This window comes from Mustela putorius, unplaced genomic scaffold, assembly GCF_011764305.1.
Source record: "Mustela putorius furo isolate JIRA1106 unplaced genomic scaffold, ASM1176430v1.1 tig00537350_pilon_pilon_pilon, whole genome shotgun sequence".
Lineage (NCBI taxonomy): Eukaryota > Metazoa > Chordata > Mammalia > Carnivora > Mustelidae > Mustela > Mustela putorius.
In genome coordinates this window covers 8,130,379-8,152,591 of record NW_025422471.1, presented here as the reverse complement: position 1 = coordinate 8,152,591, position 22,213 = coordinate 8,130,379, and the positions used below count along the sequence as shown (strand labels likewise).

Here is a 22,213-nt window from a genome sequence, read left to right as displayed (position 1 = left end):
TTCTGAAACAGTGTATTAAAATTTCTTATTAAGAAAAACTAACTTTTGTGGGAAATCTAAAAAACCTTCTTAAAAGTCTTGAACATTTTCTACCCAGGAATACTGTAAGCATACTTCTTCAGGGCTTTTAAAGCAATCAGCAAGGCAAGGTTAAATTATCATGGCTCTCGAGAATAACAGAGGAGTACTGTACAGAAGACCCTCACATTTGTGGCTCTGCATATTCCCTGTAGGCTGTGCCAACCCACTCTCTCCCCTGTAATGACTCTTTGTTTTTACTAAGTCCCAAAGGGCTGGTGAGAGCTCTGCAAAGAGAAGGGGGGAAGGGTGGATGGAATGCAGCTGCAGGCTCAGAAACAATGCTGAGTCCATATATTTTGTTCCCAGTTAGAATAATAAAAAAGGGGCTGGGGGGGCGGAGTTCGGGTGGTGTAGAGGAGATGGCCAGCAAAGTAAGGAAGGTAGGGCCAAGTATTCCATTGCTCTCAGTCTATAGCCTCCTGCCCCTCCTCCCACTTTTCTAAATACAATAACCATCCCTTTGGGTTAAAAAAGGTTATCTGTTAAAATTCAAACACCCATTAAGATTTAAACCTATCAGTCATTTACATCTAAGTTATCTTTATCAGTGAACTACACCCGGGCAAGGAATGGAGTAGGATGGGAGAATGAAGCTTGCGAAGATAAACTGAGGAAGCCTGGACAGGTGACACAGGAAAGCCTGGGGGAGGTAGGTAGAATTGAGAAAAGGACTTCCAAGGTCTCAAATATCAACCACCAGCTTTGCAATGGTGCCTGGGGCCTTTTGGGGGCGAAAGGTGTGCCAGAGAAAACCATATTCTTTCTAAGTCTGCTAAAAGCTGCGAGTATCTGAATCAAGAGTTTGGAACCCTGCACATGTTGGTTTCTCATTATTCAGTCTAACTTGGTACTCCTAAGAAAATGTTCTTCTCTTGCATTTCCCTAGCCTTTAGGTCCTAACTGGGAAAAGAGAAAATTAAGTGAAGAGGCAGATCCCAAGCAAGGTTAACAGCTGCTAGTGAGGGAAAAGCAGCTCAAACCTTACTCTGGTCTGCCAGGTCTTGAATTCTCATTTCAGATAACCTTTACTGAAAAACACTGGGGCCCTCCAGGGATCACAGACTCAGGCTTGCCTCTGGAACATCCTTTCAGAGATTACTGATGCCATTAAATTTTGTGAGAAAACTTAAGAAGCCTGATGAAAATAACCAATACTAATACCTCGAAAATCGTGCCAGGAGGTGCTAAGGACTACGTAAAAAGTGATAAAACAATGGGACGCCTGGGTGGCTCAGTTGGTCAAGCAGCTGCCTTCCCCTCAGGTCATGATCCCAGCGTTCTGGGATCAAGTCCCACATCCTTGCTCAGCAGGGAGCCTGTTACTTCCTCTGCCTCTGCCTGCCATTCTGCCTGCCTGTGCTCGCTCTCTCTCCCTCTCTCCCTCTGATAAATAAATTAAAAAAAAAAAAATTCTCTTAAAAAAAGTGATAAAACAAAATGAAGAAGGATGCTTGCTGCAGTTAGGATCCCATTCATAAACACTCAGTTACTAGGGAAGAAAGAAAAAAGACTGCATTGTAAAGCTATCATGTAGAAGCAGAGCTCTGACATCCACACACTAACATCTCCTTCAAGTTAGCATTATTTAGAAGTACTCTTAGAGATGGTATTGAATGATATACAGTTAAACTCCACTCTTGAAATGTTTTCAAGTTATAAAGTTAGAAAGACTGTACTGATTTACATTAAATTTTTGCATTTTTTGACATAATAAACAGATTCACAAATGTAGATTTATAATAAGCAGAAATATGATCTCCCCTCAGCTTGCTTTTATTCCTAGAGCTCTAAAATCCATTTACAGATATTCCAAATCTCCATGCTACAGTCCACATATAAACACAAATTCAGAAATGCATATTAGAGGAAGGAATGATTAAGACTTTCTGTTAATATTAAATATTAATAGTAATAATTTAAAAATAATTCTGACACTACTCCTATGAAGTTTATCATCTATTTTAAACACAGAATTCATAGGTGTATTTTATTGGGAGTTTATCATTTATTATACTTCTAAATGCAGCAATAAGATACACAATATTTATTCTGCGTACTGGAAAAACTCAATATTCTATTTACACATTTCTTAGTATGTACAATCAAATTAAGTCTACAGACAGCAAAAGTTCATCAACAGTAACAACAATCACATAATCATAACTTGACTGAAATTAGCAATTCCTTACGGTTAATTGTAAAAAAAATTCTCTTAATACTGTGACACGTATTATACTTCAAAAAAAGGTAAAAAATGCAATTAATCATGATTTGGGGAAAAAACTATTCTTCAATAAGTACATTGGGATTATTTTTTAAATAAATCAGAAAAAGATAATTCAAGTGTATTAAGGTATTTGAAATTTACATTTGGTCATAAAATTCACAAAATATGAGCAACCTTATATCGAGGCATAAGTGAAAACAAATTTTAAGAGTTTAAAAATAATAGTATGTAAGAAGAATATTAGATTTTCTTGCTGAATCAGCAAGAGTACTTACCCCTTGGAGCCCTTGGAACTGAATTGAAGGTCGGAAAGGAATTAAATTCTGTTGAAAGAAACATAAGAAACACATAAGTCAACCTTCATTACTGGGTCACAGAACTAAATGTCTAAACTTTAAATCTGTGCATCTGTTCAGTGCCATAGTCTATGAAAATACTTTTCATTATGTAACTAGGTTTACATATCATCATATTAAGATGACTTAATAAACAGGTCATACTGCTGACATTTTTCTGAATCACACAACCACAGGTACACTGGGGGCAGTGTAGGCAGGTTTTTGAAAATGACACAATTTGGCTAAAAATGATTAGTATAATACTAACTCAATTTCACATTAAAAGAACACAACACACTTGCTTAGTTTCTTAGTATGTTTTTAAAAGGCTAAAGGGAGGGAAGAGATAATTCGAGGAACTTTACAAAACTCAACAGGATACTATAAATAGAAAATTGAAGTATTTGATAATGAACTGTGGTTTCCAGTTTCTCCCATTTTATCATAGGTTAGTTTCTACTGGAGGGTCAAACAGGTTACCAGTTTTCTTATATGATCTTCACCAGGAGAATGTAATTTCTAGAAGACTGTTTTGTTTTGTAACAAGCTTTGTCCTCCTCATAACTAATATTTTGTCACAGAGTTGTGTATTTAGAGGAAATGCTGTAAGTATCTACCACAGTCTCAGGCATGATTTCCTGTATCCAAAGTCACCAATGTTTGTCTAGGGGAATGCTTGTTCCAAACTCCTTTGAGGCTGGTTATACTTTCCCTGACTTTTCCCTGACTTTTTGCAACTCAGAAGCTGTCTTCAGCTCACCATTGGAATTTGAAATTCTCTATCAATTTCATCAATTCTTCTTAGTCAAACAAATGCTAACTTTTCTCAATTGTCAAATGGCTCACTTCTCCCTGGATGTCATAGATTCCTTACACTCAGACACCAGTCCTCTTAGCTCTTCTATCAGGCCCTTCATTTCAAAAGCTAGCACCCTTCACTTTGCTCTCTCTACATCCACACCCTCCTGGAGGTTCACTTTGCCAGTTGGGTGAGGATTTTTAATCTCTTCTCTATTTGTCAACTCCCTTCTCTCAACAGCCTAGTACTTATCATTGTCTAGGGACATTTTGCATTAGAAACTCAATGACAGCAAAACTGGCAAACGCTATACTAACTGCCCTTTCCCCCCTCCTCCCTCAACCAAAATGGCACCTCCTTCCTACTTTTCTGGCAAGCATACTTCTATCTTTTTAGTTTACTGGGCTCACAACCTTAAATTAATTTACAGTCTCTTTTCCCTTACCCCTAACCGTATTCAGCCATTATACACTGCTAAAATTACAGAATTCCGAATCATAGATAATACAGTCAAGGCAAGCATGCCGTTAGTAACTAAGCTGGAACCAGGAACCCAGGACTCAATCCTCCTATTCTCCCATGCCGCTCTTCTTCTACTGCCTTGTGCTCCACACACATCTGCTGTGGGACACTCGAAAGTATGATGGGGGCCTACTCTTTCATGCCAGAGAGTTCACATGTTAGCTGGGGAACATAAGAGAATGATCAGATACTAGGCTAAGTACTTTGGGGAGGGTCAGTAAGAATTCTAAAAAGGGAGAGAAGAATACAGGTTAGAAGAAACAGGAAAGCTGAAGGGCTTATGGAAAAGTGGATCTCAGCAGCAATCTTGAAAAGACAAACTGAAGGGAAAGGGAATGCCCTGAGCAGAAAAGCCAGGGGATAGGAATGGATATTGTGTAAGCAAAGGGCAGGTCTGTGTGTGTGTGTGTGTGTGTGTGTGTGTACAGAGTTCTTTCACATTTGAAACACAACACAAAGGATAAGAATTGGACTTTGCCATCCCTGCCTAATCTTTCCTTGACCTCAAAATTTGTCTTCAGTTTTAGCTTCTATACACTACAGAATAAGTAGGACAGTAATTTAAATTTTAGATCTCAGGATTTCAAAAGGTTTATCACCCTGTAAAATAACCCTGCCCTAATCTCTTCTATTACTCCCTCAGGGATGGCCTTTAAGTCCTGCCCTTGACATGATAAACAATTGAAGGGGCTTCTAATTTTTGGAATAACAAAGTGAGTTGCTGAAAGAAGTGTTTTCAGGGAAAGCAGCTCCTTTGGTCCTGTGTAAGAAAAAGGGAGAGATGGACTGGGGCTAGGAAAAAGGATTTAGACATCAGCTCCAGATGATGCTTTATTTAGAAATACTCTAGTGATAAGGCTTAAATTAATATGACTTCCCCAGAGCAAACAGGAGATGGTGGAATGAGCAGACTTTCCCCAGAAAGAATGATAAAATGTGCTGAAAGCTTTATTATCAGGCACCAAAGAAAAATGATGCAAAGGTAACTTCACAGCTCTGAATCTTTATCTTTGGCCAGCCAGCTCCAGATTCCCTCGAATTAGGCTCTTAGTCTCTATTTTGAAAACCTCTGTTTTAGGCCCCTATCACTGAGTACCTAGATAAAAGCCTTCCTTCTTCCCTTCAGTTCCTTCCAAACACTGCCCATCATTCAAAGAACTACCAGAAACTCTTCAATACCACCTCAGCAGTCATGAGGCTGGGAGAGGTTCCTTCCCAGTGGGTTCTATCAGAGCAAATCGAACTCCTCCACATGGAAAAGAGACCTTCCATCTACAGGACCAACCAATTTCATAATTTCATCTTCCACTGTCTCCCAATGGTGCTTCAGCTGTGTTAACCCTTTTTGTTTTATAAACATTTTTCTATCTTTTTAAAGATTTTATTTTTAAGTAATCTCTACATCCAACGTGGGGCTCAAACTCACAACCCCAAGATCAAGAGTCACATGCTCCACCAGCAGAACCAGCCAGGCACTCCTTCCTATTTCTACTTACTTCTTTTCCTTCAAGCTGTATGCCTTCCCAGACATTATTTTGTCAATCCACACTAATAACTTACTTTTAACATTCTAATTTAAGATTAGTTTCTTCAGGTGGGCCTTTCTTTGGATAAATCAGGAATCAAACACTCAATGGGTTTAAGGACCCAAGGAAGGTAAATGTCAAAGAGACTGATGTAAAGCAACAAGGAATATCAAGCACCTGGGGAATAAACACCCAACTGAAAAAGGATTCAATTTTTCAAATGTGAAACCTTTACCAGCCAAACCACTGATGCCACCATTTTGCTAACTCTGAACTATGCCCACTTTTGAGTTAACTCTCCTTAAGTATTGTTTTTCCAGATGCCTGTGTCTAGGGTTCCACTACATTGGGGGGTATGTTATTTTCATAGGTTGTCTTACTCCTAGTTGTTAGGATAGGGCCTAACATATATTAACTTAAAAGTATTTATCTACATTATGCTTAGCTAAAGAAAAAATCTATTTTAAAATTATTTTGGCCATGTTTTTTTATACTACTTTAGAGCAGTATATTACTATACACATCTACTTTACAGATTACTATTTATGGTTATATAGACAAAATAATAGAACCACACTTTACATTAGTTTAGGAATTTCCAAGAGTAATTTTGACTTTAAGAAGTTTTTTGTTTCAGGACTTGAATTTAGAACCTAACCTCCTGATATGCTTACAGTTCTATCTGTACCTCTTGATTCCTCAACAGAAATAATTTTTGTTTACGTAAGTGTTGTAGTAGACAGGGCATTTTTATATCCACTGTCTCAAGTGAGCCTCCTAAAACCAGCTCTGGGGGGTAGGAAGGCATTACCACCCATTTCAGAAGGAGATAAATGGCTCTCCAGCAGGTAAAGGGTATTGTTCAGGAACACCAAGCTAGTGATTAGCAAAGTTGGACTTCAAAGCCAGCTCTCTGAATCCTAAATACTGAACACTTTCCTTCTCTTGGCTCTCTTAACAGGTTACTTCCCAGTGCTGAACATTTGAAAGTCCTTGACTGCTCAGTTCAGTTCTGGCATTTTCTTTCTTTCTTTTCTTTCTTTTGTTTTTCTTTCTTCCTTTCTTTTCTTTGTGGCATTTTGTTTGCAAGGAAAATGAATTTCATAAAATCATTATAATTTCCAGACTTCAGCTTCTGCTTAAATAAACTCTACACAATAACTTTTTTTTTTCCTAGAAGGACCATGTATAACAAAGGAACATATATAAATGTGTTCCTCATTTAAAAAGTAATAAAACGCTCATGTATGGAATAGTTATGGATGCTTAGGACAAACAGGATAGATTAAGATCTCTGTTACTAAAAAACTCCTTTAAGATTATCTGACAATCCGGGCGCCTGGGTGGCTCAGTGCGTTAAGCCGCTGCCTTCGGCTCAGGTGATGATCTCAGGGTCCTGGGATCGAATCCCACATCAGGCTCTCTGCTCAAGAGGGGGCCTGCTTCCCTTCCTCTCTCTCTGCCTGCCTCTCTGCCTACTTGTGATCTCTCTTTGTCAAATAAATAAATAAAATCTTAAAAAAAAAAAAAAAGATTATCTGACAATCCAGAAGAGAAAAATACATGAAAGAAACTCCAATGCTTTACTGATGTTAAATGCAGTTTTAGACAAGAAGATGTTAGTAAATTACCAGATGTTACTAGTTCTAGAATGCTTTAAAAAAAAAATGCAACAAGAGGAAACAGCTGGAATTCTATACCACTTATCAAGCATCTGACCACTACGTTAATAGGGTAGCTACCAGGAATAAATTCTAAAAGTCAATACCACTACAAGCAAATGTTTCATGCATGTTAGCTTCTTGTTTAAATGTTCTTTAGCCTAAGTTTAACTGCACAAACATGACCTCAACTCATTATATATATATATTTGTAATTCAATTTTAAAAGATAACATAATTACAGGTGATAAGGTATATTTGAAAATAAATGTCTAACTAAGTATATGCCCATTACAAATGAGTTTCAGCAAGGGCTTCAATTTTTGATTTTTAGCTTTAATTAAATATTTGCACCAAGTAGCTCTTTTGAAAATCAAGTAACTCTAGAGTTTAACTCAATAGTAGTTGAGCTATAAGTAAGAATGATCTTGCATATTCATACAGCCAAGAAACAACACAGACTGAAAATGGCTAGAGAAACTCCTTTTGACAAATGCTTCAACAACCTCATAAAGGTGGTGTTTTGTAGTCAAAAGGTTCTGTTAAACTCTTAGCTGTTTCACTGTTTTTAGAGCTCCTTGAATTAACCCTCTGTATCTCTTGGGAAATGCAAGACATTCTTAAGCACAGAAATGCAGGCAATACATTTTGCTCAAGTTTTGTTACATTCTTGACATTTACCATTCCAAGACAATTTTACTGCAACAAAAATTGCTCTATGACCAAAGAAATCTATGTCCATTTATTTCCAGAAACTATTCCTCACCATTTATCAGGACTATAAAAGTAATAATGTAATTTTCTAAGTAATATTATTAAGTAATTTTAATTTTGCTGAGTAATAATAATTTCTGATATGATACATAGAGGGTGGTAGAGAAGGAGCAGAGCTAAGGTTTCTGGGGTTGAGTAGAAGAAAGTTATTTATCCTATAAAAGATATTATAACTATCTCTTGATTATCTACATACTGCTTATCAATGTAGACAAATTAAATCTATGGTTACTTTGACTTTATCAACGACCATTGGTTTTAGGAATATACAGAAATAACAAATAGCATTCTGGGCCTAGAAAAGAGTGATTTCTTTAAGAAACACACTGTGGAAGGTCTAACTTTATTCCCTCAGTTTAGATATATTCTTCAGTTTTCCTTCTAAACCCACTTTGACGTAACTCAAAGTTAACTTCAAATATTTATTCAATCAACAGGAATTTATTAAATACTTGGTATTTATCTGAGTGCCTAAGCTGCATTATAAATCATGATAAAGACAGCGCAAAAAAATTCCCAAAGTCAAATATAAATTTTGGAACTTTGCCAAAACCAGAAGTTTTTCTAGAAATGGTGATGGGTCAAGTCATTGCTTTAAGTGGAATTGCTTACAGCTACTTAGTTACGATTTGTTGAGTACTTAAAATATGTCAGACACTATAATCATTTTTACTGTCACCTCCAGTAATTCTGAGAACATCTTTGTGGGGTAGATATTATTATTTCCAATTCTCAGGTAAGTCCCTGAGAATTACAAAGCTAATAGGTGGCTTGGGACTCAAACCTGGTCTTAATTTAAGAAATGTGGTCTTATACACCACTTTACACAGCTAATCTCTCCTGCCACTCCTTAACAATGGTTACATAAAATACGAAACTTCTTAAAGTTATAAATTTAAGAATCAATAAGAACTGGTAAGCATTGATAGTTTTTTTGGTTCTGCACTATAGCTTAAGGGAAGTATCAGGTACTTGAATTTGCTGTCACTTATATAAGTAAATAATAAAAAGTATTTATGATTTTTCTTGGGATACATTTTCTATTAAAGATCCTCTTTCTTTCTTAAAAGAAGTACTATACCAGTTTAAGAAATTGTGATTGTGGTTTTGTTTGTTTGTTTGTTTTTTAGAAAGTAATTTTATTCTGTTCTTAAAACATTACCTGATAGAGAAACCAAAAATCACTTAATTGTATTTTAACCACTGTAATAAAAAAAAAATTATCTAGGCAGGGAAAGAGGACACAGAAAGAATATTGGAGCTAAAGCAGTAAATAGTGTAGGAAATCAGACACTTGATTCTGAAGAAATCAAGTACATTTTGCTCTTGTCAAAAGCTGGTAACATTTAGAATGAGAGCATAAATGAAAAATTTGTTGATAATTGATAATCTAAAGCTACCTTAAACAGTGTCTCCTTCTTGCCCCAAAATTTTACTAGATGATAAGAGTCACCAGGTTTCACAAAATCTAGTATTTTGCTTTGTGAGTAATCCAAACTCACACGTATGAGAAACTTCTCTACAAATTTGGAAGAACCAGACTACAGTGCATGTGCAATAAAGAATAATGCACTTCTATCACTACAGCATAGAAAAGAATGAAATATAAAAGGATTGCCAAAACAGTAGTGAGAAGAGGTAAAAAAAACCTAATTTATTCAACATAATCCTTGTTTTGAAAGATAGCTTCTGGAAAACTGTATCAATCTGATGCAGGCCAAATTAAAACACATACACAACACATACACACACACACACATATATATATATACTATTTCAAATAGTTCTTAAAGAGATGTGGAAGGCAAAATCTAAACTGAAGAATCAGCTAAAAAGTTAGTTACTGTGAACCAGGCTTTAAAATAACAATACTTGAAGCATAATATCCCGTCTTTTTTTTTTTTTCTTTTCTGAGAAGGCTTTGTGATTATATAAAAAGCTTATGTGTCAAATTTGACTATAAATGCAAATGAAGATTTCTTCTTTGGGATCAGAATCTCTGGAACATAAGGAGAAGCAGTAAAATTAATGTGGAATGGAAGACTGAGATTATTTTTAAAGTAGAAAAAATTTATAAACTAAACCATCTAAATCATGTTTACAAAGGTAGACATTAGAAGGCTTGAAACCAGGAAACTACATGAATATATTAAATGTTTTTAAAAGATCACTGGCTGCTGTGTGGAGAAGCATGGACTATGGGGGGTAAGACTGGAAGACTTGGAAGTCCACGGAAATCCTTGACAGATGACTGGGACTAGAGCAGTCGTGAAGGATGGGGTTAGACTTTGGATGTTTGGAGATTCACAGACTTGTTGACCTAGTAAGTCAAGAAATGAGGAGACAAGTCAAGAAATACTAGTCAATTACTAAGCAACTGGTGACAAGATACTGCCACTTACCAAGATGGGGTACATTTCTGAAGAGGTAGGTTTGATGAGTGAAATCAAGAATTCTGTTTGTATTTGTTAAGACTGAGAAGACTGTTAAAACTCTGATAAGGAGATGAAGTATTGTAAGTAAGTGCCTGGAGTTGGAAGGTCAGAGCTCGAGATCAGTATTTGCAAGTCATTAACATACAGATGACATTTAAATCCATAAGACTAAATGAGCATACAGAAAGAGAATGAACAGATAAAGAGAAGGGAGTTAGAATCTCCAACATTCAAACACCAGTCAAACAGAGGATGGTCAACAGAGGAGACTGAGAAAGAATGGGCAAGGAGGTAGGAGGAAAATCAGTGAGGTGTTTCGTAACGGGAAGGAGTGGTTAACAGGATGGAATGCTGCTAAGGTCAGGTAAGGGAGGAACAGAGAGATGACCAATGAAGGAACCTAGTCAGGTGCAATCTCATAGGTGCGGTAGAGACCACCCAACCAGAGTGATATGAGCAGAGGACATGAGGTAAAGAAACAGACACTGCTTTTCAGAAACATCCTTAAACGTAACCTTTCTCTCTTTAGGTGTCCCCTTGAACAAAGACTTTATTGAAATTACGTGTTCACATGTCTGCTGCCTGTTTCTATGAGAAAGCACAAGCACTTTCTTGATGGGAGGGACCATCCAGGACTTACTCAGATATGAGTATCTCCAGTGTGTAGTTCTATGCCTGGCACATGTCAGATAGAACAAGTGTTTGCTAAATGAATAAATAAGTATTTGGTTATTATAATTCTGACTCCTACCTCTTAATCTCTTAAAAATCTTAAGGTTTTTTTTTGCCACTGAGTTTCTACCTCATGGATATGTTTTCTGGTCCTCTGAGGCATCATGATTTCTGATAATGGAAATCAAAAGTAATGATATTAAATAAAAGGTATTTTAAAATATGCTAACACTTAAGTTTCCAGGTAAGCATATCTAGATCCTGAATTATCTCAGTGAATCTTACCAGTAAGTTTAAGCCTGGTTTCACCTTTGAATAAGCTCACTGTCAAGTGGAAATTCCTCAGACAAAATTATCTCTAAGGGCCATGAACTCAGCACCATTCCTAGTCCATTACAATGTATAACAAAAGCTTTATGTAGTTACATTATTTTTTTTTCCCCAACGAAACTAACAACAACAAAAAGAGGAGAATCAAAACACCAAAACAGAAATGGAGGTAATTTGGAAGTGAAGACACTGACTCTTTCAAGGCCTCCAGACTCATTTCAGAATGAGGCTTGAAATGTAAATCCAGGCACTTTTATATAGAGTTACTTAATGTTTCAATAATCACTAGAGACAGAAACCACAGAAGGTCTAATCTCCATGTTAGACTCAAATAATATTTTCATATTATATTTTCATATTATCTGTGCCTGATGATGGTCTTTAAGTGCAAGTTATAGAGAAGGTTATTAAATAAAGTCTATAAAAATACAAACAAAAAATCCCTACACAAAAGCAAAAATTTCTTTCACTTAATTTTAGCATCCATTCAAATATCACCAATATTCTAAATTTCCATCCAAATGTCAGAGTTAGTAGGAAACATGTCAACAGTATAGCACTGATCTAGTCTAGCCTCAGACCTCCAAATAAACTTCTTAAATATAAAAACAATCAAATCTAAGTGTCTTGGTCACCAAACAAAATACTAAAATTGTACCCATCATCTTTATCTCCCCTCTCTCCATCCCACTCTCCCAACTGCCTCTGATTCCCACCCCCCGACCTTTTTTTTTTTTTTTTACTAGAAATACCTTTAGTGCTGATGGCTAGAAATCTCAATTCAATCCTATTTTCTTTCAAAACCTGCTGAAATCTATAGATTGTATTCATCTCTAATGTCTCCCACAAGCATCCTAATTTAGACTCCAAGCATCTTTAGCCTGGACCACATACCTCCTCTCAGCTTGTCTACTTCCTTCCAGATTCACCTTATATTCATTATGGAACACTGAGGCCAGGATAATCCTAAAACACAGCTCAAATCACCTTATATTTCTAATCAGTATCTTCCCAGTGCTGACAGAATAAAATTTAACCTGCTCTAATCTCCCTTCCCTCTCTTAAAGCCAACTGACTTCAGGTTAAGAATACTGTATTCCATGGGATTCTCAGACCCAACCCTAACTTTTCTACAGCTGTCCCTCCCTCTGCTGGAGAGGTAATCTCCCATCCAGTCCTTGCCTGTTAAACTCTTACAAAATCCTTTAAGATCGGAGGACGTTTTCTAAATGCTCTGTGAGTTCAGTTCCAGGTGAGTTCAATTTGACTCATGAATGTTTAAGGAGCATATAGCCTAATTAATTAAGATTCTCTCTTCTTATATCCTATATTACTGCCAGCCGTGGAAATACTAAGTTTGGCCTTTACTAGTAAAGTATTAGTGGAGACTCTTAAACCAGTTTTTCTTCAACATTTAACATAGATCTCAAGGGCCATAATGCCACAACAGAAATTATAGATAGGGAGATAAAGGAAGGGAGAGAGCAAAAGAAAAGAAAGAGCAATTTTCCTGGGTACATTTGTCCTGAGTTATGCTTTTTTTTCTTTTTTTCTTTTTTTCAGCTTAAATTTGGTTGTGGAAATACGGCCATTACTTTACTGTATTCTACTCCAGACCTCTTTGTTACATTTTTGCATTAGTCATGGGAAATGCAGTATGGAACTGAGGTATGCAAGACAGTCAAATGTGGGGTTATATACACTATTTCCTTTTATAAAACTTAGCTGATCTTAAATAGAAATGCCCATATCATCACATTTTAGGGACGTCTTCTCAAGTTCTCCAAATACATTTGGCCCACTGGGCAAATACATGGGCTGGTGCAAGGCTCTTCAGCTGAGCCTCTCTGCAGCCACTGCAAATTGTTAAAAATGACCCAGGATTAGTTCATCTGAAATTCTAATTTCCCTCCCCTGCTGGCTTTACCACAAATTACTTAGTAAGCACTATGATGAGCACTGCCTTCATGGTTTTTGTTTTTGTTTTTGTTTTTTTAAGTGCAAATGGAGCAAATGGAAAGGCTGGGTCTGGTGACTGTCTTCCATGAGCTTTCCTATAAATCATTCCAAGAATCTACGCCCTTTTCCTTTTAAACCCTTTTCTTGAACATGTTCCAATCCTTCACATATGTTCTTTCTTTCTCCTTCCAACTTGGGTGCCAAAGTTCCCTGTCTCTCTTTTTAGGCAATCTGGCCACTGCTTTTCACTGGGACGGGCACCCTTCTTTGCACTGAGCACCTGATCATTTGATAAAAAGTTTCGAACACTTACTGCAACATGAGGTACAAATTTGACTTTATTTGATAAAAAGCATTTAAAAATCAAGTTCAGTCTGAAGAAGGATCTAAGGTAAAAGTCAGTAAGATTAATGTTTTAAAATTAAACCTGATGACATTTAAAACATGCAGGAAAAAGAATCTGACAATGCAGTTCAATTAGCCAACATATAGTATATCATTAATTTTTGATGTAGTATTCTCTAATCCATTATGTGAACTTAAAAAAAAAAGTATCTGACAATGCAAACCTCTTTGTTTTAGTTAATAAACATGCCCTATGTGGCAATTCTGTGCTGACAGGTCTGGACCATGCTTGAGTGATGCCTTAAGAACAGGGTCTTCTGTATTTTATATGAACACATACACATTCTCAAAACTGTTTGAGGACAGGCAGAGAACTGGAGATAAAGAAAAAGTAAGGTAGGAGTCTTTTCTGTACCTTAACCACAATGAATCAAATGCTGATAGACCAGCTGAGAAGTCATCTACCTCATGACCTGTGGAATCAGTGATTCTAAAAGACCAAGTAACATACAAAGGGAGCTATTGTGAACGACAGTAACTTTGTGGAGAGTTATGCTTTGATTAGAAATAATTATATCTGGTAACACTGAGAGAAACTCCGTTCCTTATGCAAAATTAAACATAAGTGTATTTGTACAAATTTTCAAAACACTATCATCTTTCTAGAAGACACTTAACAAAGAAGGAAAACGCATTTAAAGCCAATAATTAGGATTGACAAGAGAATGTGCTAACAGAATCTTTCTTAAACACATCTGCTTTCTCATCTTTAGGCACAGAGAATGAAAGGACTTGCCCCAAACATATCAAGGCAAGGTTTTTTATGTAATAGGTAAACCTGGTGATATTGTTTGAGCCACCATCTTTGAAACTTTGACCAAACAATTTTTAAAAAATAAATTAACAGGCTCAGCAATGACAAAATCTGCTAAAATATTTTGGTAAGATTTTTGTTACTAAAAATGTCTGACTAAGCCAGCTACACATTACTGAATTAGCTAAAATATATTGTAGAATTTGGGGTTTTAATTTTAAATACAGTTTTAGGATACATCTGAGAGAAATACATAATTACAGTAATATATGTTCACTTAAAGTATGCAGCCCTTATATAGACCATGCAATCACATACATCAATTTAGAATGAATATAAAGTTGTAACTTCACAAAGTTACAATTTGTAACTTTATTTAGTAACTTTCCTCTCATTTAAAATTATCTATAGTTAACAAAAAAAAGTAGCTTTGCAATATATCCTAAATATCTGCATCAGTATGTCTAAATTTACTTTCCATTTAACACTTTTTAATATACAATCAACTTGAAACTGTTTCTATTTTCACATTGAGTGGAAGACAACTTTTAGGAGGTATTCACTCCAACTCTAACTCCTATTCCTAGACTCACAATGCCTCCTCTCTCCCCCAACCCAGTCCCTATTTTGGAAAGTTCTCAAGTTAGCATTTTTCATTTCTCTAAAAATAGAAAACTTGAATAATGATAGTCAATTAGATTTGATTGTCTTTTCAAACAGTGAGGAATTGTTTCCTTTCCTTTTTTTTTTTTTAAGAATTTATTTATTTATTTGACAGATCATAAGTAGGCAGAGAAGCAGGCAGAGAGAGGAGGAAGCAGGCTCCCTACTGAGCAGAGAGCCTGAAGTGGGGCTCCATCCCAGGACCCTGAGATCATGACCTGAGCCTAAGGCAGAGGTTTAACACACTGAGCCACCCAAGTGCCCCTGAGGAATTATTTCCAATTAAAGATTCTGTTTCTATGAACCATTAACAATTTCGTGTATTTGTTCAATTCTATCTAAAGAACTTCTGCATTATGCTTAAATCAAAGTTTAGTAAAATCCCTGAATTTACCTCCCTGAAATCTTAAGTCAAGTGGATTAATTTAGAAAAATAATCTAGTGGGCAAAGTAATCTGGATAAAAATTGCTTTCTGATGCTTAATTTAGGAAACTGTTGAAATTTCGGGCTCTTAGAAGGTCATGGAAAAAGGGAATAATAGTCATAACCTTGTACAGGCCAAAGCCACTGAGGCCATTTGTCAGGCATCAACCTTCCCATCTGAGCACAGGAATGGTGAAAGCAGTCTTATATGAAAATTAAAGCCTTCTTCCCCAAAGGGGAGGAGGCCTGACCACCAGAAACTTCTTCCCATTTAGCCAGCATGTGTCAACATATTTTCAAACAGCTGGTACAATTTCAGGTCATAAGCCCAACTTCTGATAAGGGCCTAAGGTATAAGAGACCAAATAAGTTATCTTCCAACTGGAAGATGAAAGCTCAGACATATGCCTACTGTTAGCAGCTCCCTGATGGGGAAGCCTGGTCTGACCTGAGCCAGGAGGAAGGACACCGAGAACACATTTGTAGGAGACTTAGCTGAATACACCAGAGTAAGTACAATAAGTACCAATAAGTACCAACAGTGTAGTCACCCAAAAGGTGCCTCATTTGTTTTTCTACAACCTCTTCCCACTTCTTAGCCACCGGAGATTAACATTCTCACCCCAATTCCTGCTTTTGCAAGGCCCTTAAAAAGTATTTTGTAGCTGAAATGACAGTGAGCCTGGGGTGAGAGGCTGGTTAGGTCAGAGACAAGGCAGCGTCCAGCTGCATAGGCCAAGTCAGCTTACTTCTTCCTCTCTTTGCATGCCACTGCTTCCACAATCAGCTTTTCAGGAGAAAAGGAATACCAGAATTAACTCAATCTACCTGGGTCCACGCTCAGAAAGATGGAAGGACTTGGAAAAGTCCTCTCCCTTTCTCTTCTCTGCTTCTGTACAGAATGACCAGACTCATTAATTTGCATGCACAGAGATGGAAAAATGTAGTAATGACATTAGTTGGCAAGAGAAGTAGTTAGTGAAAAAAGCCATGGACTTCAGTACCTTTGACTATAAAAAGTACAAAGGAGAAAAAAATGAAGAACTAAGTGGCGGTTTGGGAGAGAATTTTTGATCTCCTATTTCTTGGAAGATAATGGTTTATAAATGTGAGTACTTCAGGAGTTAAAGCACTCCAACCTTAATCCCAAGCATGTCACAGTAAGATCTAGGAGGCAGAATGAAGGTAGAAAAACAAATAATCTTTGTGACTCTAGCCCAGAAGCCCATTGGGCACTGGAGGCCTCTGGCACTTCACTCTCCCCGGGCACCATTCCCCTCCTCATTGTGGGTCTCCTCACCCACCTCTTCCCTGCCAAGTGTATAGGGTCTATCAATTTTGTTGCAGTCAACTGTACAGTCTGCCTCTTGTTTCCTCCAGGTGGTTGGTGACCTACTGCCCCCAGAGATGAATCTACGAATCCTCTATGTGTCAGTCTTTCTCTGACAAAAAGCTGGGTTTCTCCTGCTTGTTTCTTCCTTTTCAGGCTGCGTGTTTTTCTCTTCACACCCCTGACCTACCTTCTTCAGTATCATTCCTTCCCACGCCCTCCCTTTGGAACTGGCAAGCTTATCTCTCCATCTTGCAGGGCTGAGTTTCTCTCCACCGTCTGCCTCTGTCCTTCTGTTTGCCTATCTGACTTCCCCCATACCGGTCTCCTACTCCATGCTGGTGCTGGTCCCTTCCCTGCAGGTGCATCTGTCTGGGAGCAGCCACTGACATATACAGTTTGCATTTCTTTATCTTCTTGCATTATTACTGGGTGTACACTGACTTCCCAGCCACAAATGAGACTTCTTCCCTGGGATTTCAGTGTGTAGGAAGGTATTTTTCCCCCCTGTACATACATTCCGCCCTCCCCTCCTAAGTCTGCGTGTTTTTCACCATACACAACGCTGGTGGGTAACACCTGTGCCCTGAAGTGTATGTACATTTACACAGTCACTCAATCCTGTGAGCGCCCTCCTGAGCAAGTTCAACTCTGTGAGTCTCTCCTGCTATTTACATCTCTACTATCATGAGCTCACCTACTTCCCAAGCTGTGTACAACTGTGTGCCTCCCTCTGTGGGTGCCTTTATGTAGGGGACTTCTCTGAAGACGAGTCTCTCCTCACTCAGCTTCATAAGCTCCCACTGAACCAGGTTTCACACCTTTCTCGGGGCTCTGCTTCCAAATCCGGCTTCCTTCTATGCATTTAAAGTACCTGGCACTAGTGGGAGCTCAACAGATGTTAATTCTGTTCTCCAATTTTATCTGAGTAACTACGAGAGTCTGCGTCTGGGTGTCCTTCTGGCCTTCTGTGCCTGTTTCAGTTAACTGAAGCATGCTTCCTTGGTATGGACTGGACTAGGCTATTTGTCGGTACGCCCTGTAGATTCTACATCCCTCCGACTGTCCCTCCTCTCTGAGTAAATGTTACCCGTCTCTCATATGATATATTCCTCCCTTTCTACATCCACACGCTGCACGTTAGTAAACGGCTTCCCCGTGAACCCTGGGTTATGGCGTGTGCTCTCTGTCTCCCCACCCCCAACTTTTTAATTTTTTTATTTTTTCCCCCCAACGAGGGGGAAAAACCCAGCGTTTCTGGGTTTGTTCTCCAATTGTGGCATGTGTGCGTCTGTACGAGTCTTAGCTGTACTTGAGTTGTTTGTGTGTATACACGGGTGTCTCTTCCGAACGGGGTGCTGGATGGGCGTGGGGGGGGGGCTCTGTCCTGGACGCGGTGTATCTTCCTCGATCCATGTCCCTATCGCCGGGAGTCAGCCCGAGACACACAGCGCGTCTCTTGAGTACGAGGAGCCTCCGCGAACCTTTCTCTTGCTCCCGGGTGAGCTCTGGGGTGTGTGCCTTCCCCGTTTACTGTGTTGGTCCCTCTCCGAGAAGGCGAAGCGCCAGTGTTCCCGAATTTCTGGGAGCGCAAGGTGTGTCCCCCCACTTTACGCACACGGAGCGTCGTGTCCCAGCCTTCGCGAGTACACGGTGTGCCCCCCCCCCCGCTCCACGCGGTGTACCTGGCTCCCCAAGTCCTTGCGAGTACAACGTGTGTCCTACCGCCATACGCGGAGCTGCTGTGTCCGAGTCCCTGCCGATCCGCGGTGGCTATGTGTTACCTCCCAACCGCGGATGGCTCTTGCCCTCGATACTCAGCATTCGTTACTGGTACGCTGCACCCGCTCCCCCTCCCCCGTCGCGGACAGCGCAGTCATCTCAATTTTGTCTCTAGTGCTCCCCTCCCTCCCTGGGACAGAAAACGCCAGGAACCCCGCGGGCGCCGTCGGAAAGTCCCGCAGCGGCGGCGCAGCCCAAGTCGGGCTGCGGCTGCCTCGGCCTTGCCGCCAGGGGCCGCCCGCCTGTCCGCCTCCCAACACCCCGGCGCCCGGCCGATCCGGGACGGCAGCGTCAGCAACCCTGCCCGGCCCTGCCCAGCTTAGCCTAGCCGCCGCGGACGCGGACGGCAGCTGAGGCGAGCCACTGCTCCGTGGCCCCGCGCCGGCTGTCCCGAGCCCCGGGGGGGCGCCACCGGGAGGCGACGAGCGCTCTCTCCGTCCCTCAGCCCTGCCGGTTGTCCGGCTGGCCCGCTCACCTTGTGGCTCTGGTAAGTCTCGAGCGCCCGGATCGCCGTCTCGGTGAGCTTCACATGCAGTACGGTGATGTTGTCTTGTCCCAGCCGCCCGCACGACAGCCCGTAGCGCTGCTCCTCCCGCAGACCCGCCGCCCCCCCTGCCGCCATCTTAAACTCCCCGGGGTGCCGACGCCGACGCCGCTCGGGCTCTAGCCTCCACTGCGGCCGCGGCTGCTTGGGCTTCTGCAGCCACCGCCACAGCTACGGCCATCCCGCTGCTGACGTACTGTCATATACTGCGCGGAGCCAGACCTCGGGCTGCCACCGCCGCCACCCGCCCCACCCTCTGGTCCCGCGCCCCGCCCCGGCCTCGTCTCATTGGCTTCGTTCTCCCTCGGCACCGCCTTCATTGGACGCCCTCCACTCTCACGGGGGCGGGGCCCAAAGTCGCTGGAGTTTTGCTCCCGGGACGGGACGTCCGAGGTGGGAGGCTGACGTCGAAGTGACGCGCCAATTTAATCACATCTTACGTCACGTTTGGTCGTCTTGGTTCGTCGACCGCGATTGGTCAGGCTAGCTTGGGGGAATCCCTTGCTAAATGGGTGTCCAGGTTACCTGGCCGGCTAACCTGGAGTCGGAGCCCCGCCCCTTGGGGGAGAGTAGGGGAGTGTCCGCAGAGGAGGGAATCTCTCCCCCTCACCACTCCCCGTGGTCCTTGAAGTGGAGGACCTCCCACCCAAAAGTGTGACCAAGTAAGGACTTCGTTCCCCGACGGTTGCGGAAGCTTGTGGGACCCTTCGTCATTTCACCCTAACCTTGAAATTAGTGAGTCGACCCTACTAGACTTTAGGAGTTGGCTGGAACATGGGGGAGCATTTTAAGTACAACGTTATGCCTAAGGCTTACGTGCCTTTGCTGTGGTGAGCACAGTACTATAGGAAATTGCGCTCGTAGGTCTTTTTCATGCCTGGTTCTGATCCTGGAGGAACATATCCTGTCTCTCTGGAGCTCGCTAATCGGGAGCATCTCCCTTTCAAAGGACCATTTAAGAGAACTGGGATTTGACCTAGATCAAAAGAAACATTTACACCTGTCATTCTTTGGTTCTGTTTGATCTCTGCTCATTTTATTTGACATGGATGTGGGAAAACCTAGATAGGGCTTAAACACTGGGGGCTAAGTAGAGGAGATGGGGGTGTGAGGGTGTGAGGAGGCCGGGCATACTTTCCATTCCTCGCGATGCTCGGTTGTGTAGGCGTGGTTAAAGTAGAGAGCCTAATCAAGAGCCCTCTTCAGGCTGCGTTTGGGTAGACTGACAGGCTTCCTGTCCGGGAGGATGAATTAACAGGGATTCAAAACACCAGATAAAAACAAACCATTGGAAGGATCGAAACCGTTAAAAGGCAGTGTAAAAAATCTACTTGAAAAATTGAGACGCTTGTTCTTTCCTTCAGATTGAAAACCTTGTTGCGTTTTATAGGCATTCCCTGGAGAAATTGAAAGGCATTTCAGCGGTATTTCCCATGCTTTTAAATTGGATAGGGCTGTGATTTTCCCGAAAGGTCCAAGTGAAGTTTTTCATGATTCATCCCACCCCCCAAGTCCCCAATCCCTTCCCCAGCCTAAAGGTTACATTGCCTCTTGATTCAGACCGCAAGCATTGAATGTGTCTAATATGAATTATAGAACTAATTCTCTTTCCATAGAGTATTGGTTAAGTGAAAACATCTGTATTAACTGTTGGTTACATCACAGGAGCGCATTTTAAAAATTGACTTAATTTCAATCCACTAGAACTTGCTAGTTGTTAAGACCTGTTTAACATTTACTAAGTCAGTTTACTAAAGTGTAAATATCTTGAATTCATTGAATAGAGAATAAAGAAATTAAGAAAATCACAAAAAATAATTTCATACGTAATTATTCTTTTCTCCTGTGTGCTTTAATAGACAAGGACTGATTTGCTGACCACATATCTAAAACCTTAATGTTGGGGGGAGTGGGGGGTGGGGAGGAGTCTGACCAGAACAAATAGAACCTGTATCTCACTACTTTTCCTGTGAAAGTGGGTAAATTCCAGCCCACATGTCATGTTGGTCTCCTGTTACTCAGAACCTCTGATGACAACAAGGGGTGGGAGAAGATCAAGGGTGATTTTCACTGTACTTTTCAAATGTCTGACCTGCAGCATCTAGTAGTAATTGATTTTCTTTTCTCAGTTGTGGTGGGAAAATTTTTCTCATGTCCTATTTTAATGGGTAACATCATCTTTCACTGGGCAATAGCTTATTATAGTGACTTATTGTTTGTTTATATTTTTTTCCCTTTTGAGTTTTTCAACTAAGAAAGGAAGCAATGATCATGTACAAAGTAATACAGTAATTTAGTATTTTGTCTCTTCATTGCATAATTCACATTATGCCTGCCTGAATCAGATGGGCAAGTTGTGATGCCCATCTTATCAGGGTAATTATTACCTTATAAGGATAATTTGTTTGGAGGGGTCCGATGAAAGTTGCTCCTTGGGAAATTTTCCAGTTTATATATGACACAGTTTATTTTCTGTATTCATTCATAGTAAATAATTAACAAATAAACTGAATTTATTGAATTCCTATTTAGTGTAAAATGCTGTGGAGAATTTAAAAATTAAACTATATAGTTTCTTATTTAAGGAATTTTCTGTTTAAATATGGCTAGTGAACTGATGCACTCCAAGCAAAGCAATTAGAGAATTAGAAAATGCTAGTTTGGGTGGTGGTGGTGAGTAGCTCAAAAATTTTAAAGGAAGGAGAAGTCTGGAAAGGCTTTGTAGAAGCAGTGGAACTTGAACATCTCTGGAGGGCTGAGTAGATTCTAGATAAGTAAAGATGGTATAGATGGGAAGAGGCCAACTGAAAATGATCATTCTAGCTGAACACATTCATTTTATGAGACATTCATTTAAAAACAACCTGTCTAACCTATTACAACCAGGAGAGGTAGGTTTCAATCAGTTCTTTTAGTCACTATATGCATTAAATATCTCTTTGAAATTAATAACTGAGAAGAAATATGTCTTACATGATAATTCATGA

At 39.9% G+C, this 22,213-nt stretch overlaps 1 protein-coding gene across 1 annotated transcript in view; it reads right to left on the bottom strand.

The window, feature by feature from the left end:
* The window catches only part of ELL2 (elongation factor for RNA polymerase II 2), a 73,197-nt gene extending 53,707 nt beyond the window's left edge, over window positions 1-19,490 (bottom strand). Inside the window, exons 1-2 of the mRNA XM_004769927.3 lie at window positions 19,158-19,490; window positions 2,584-2,631 (exon numbers count right to left, since the gene is read on the bottom strand). Coding sequence (XP_004769984.1) covers window positions 2,584-2,631; window positions 19,158-19,304 — 195 coding nt within the window. The 5' untranslated portion in view covers window positions 19,305-19,490. The remainder of the gene's footprint in view (window positions 1-2,583; window positions 2,632-19,157) is intronic.
* Window positions 19,491-22,213: the final 2,723 nt, after the last annotated feature.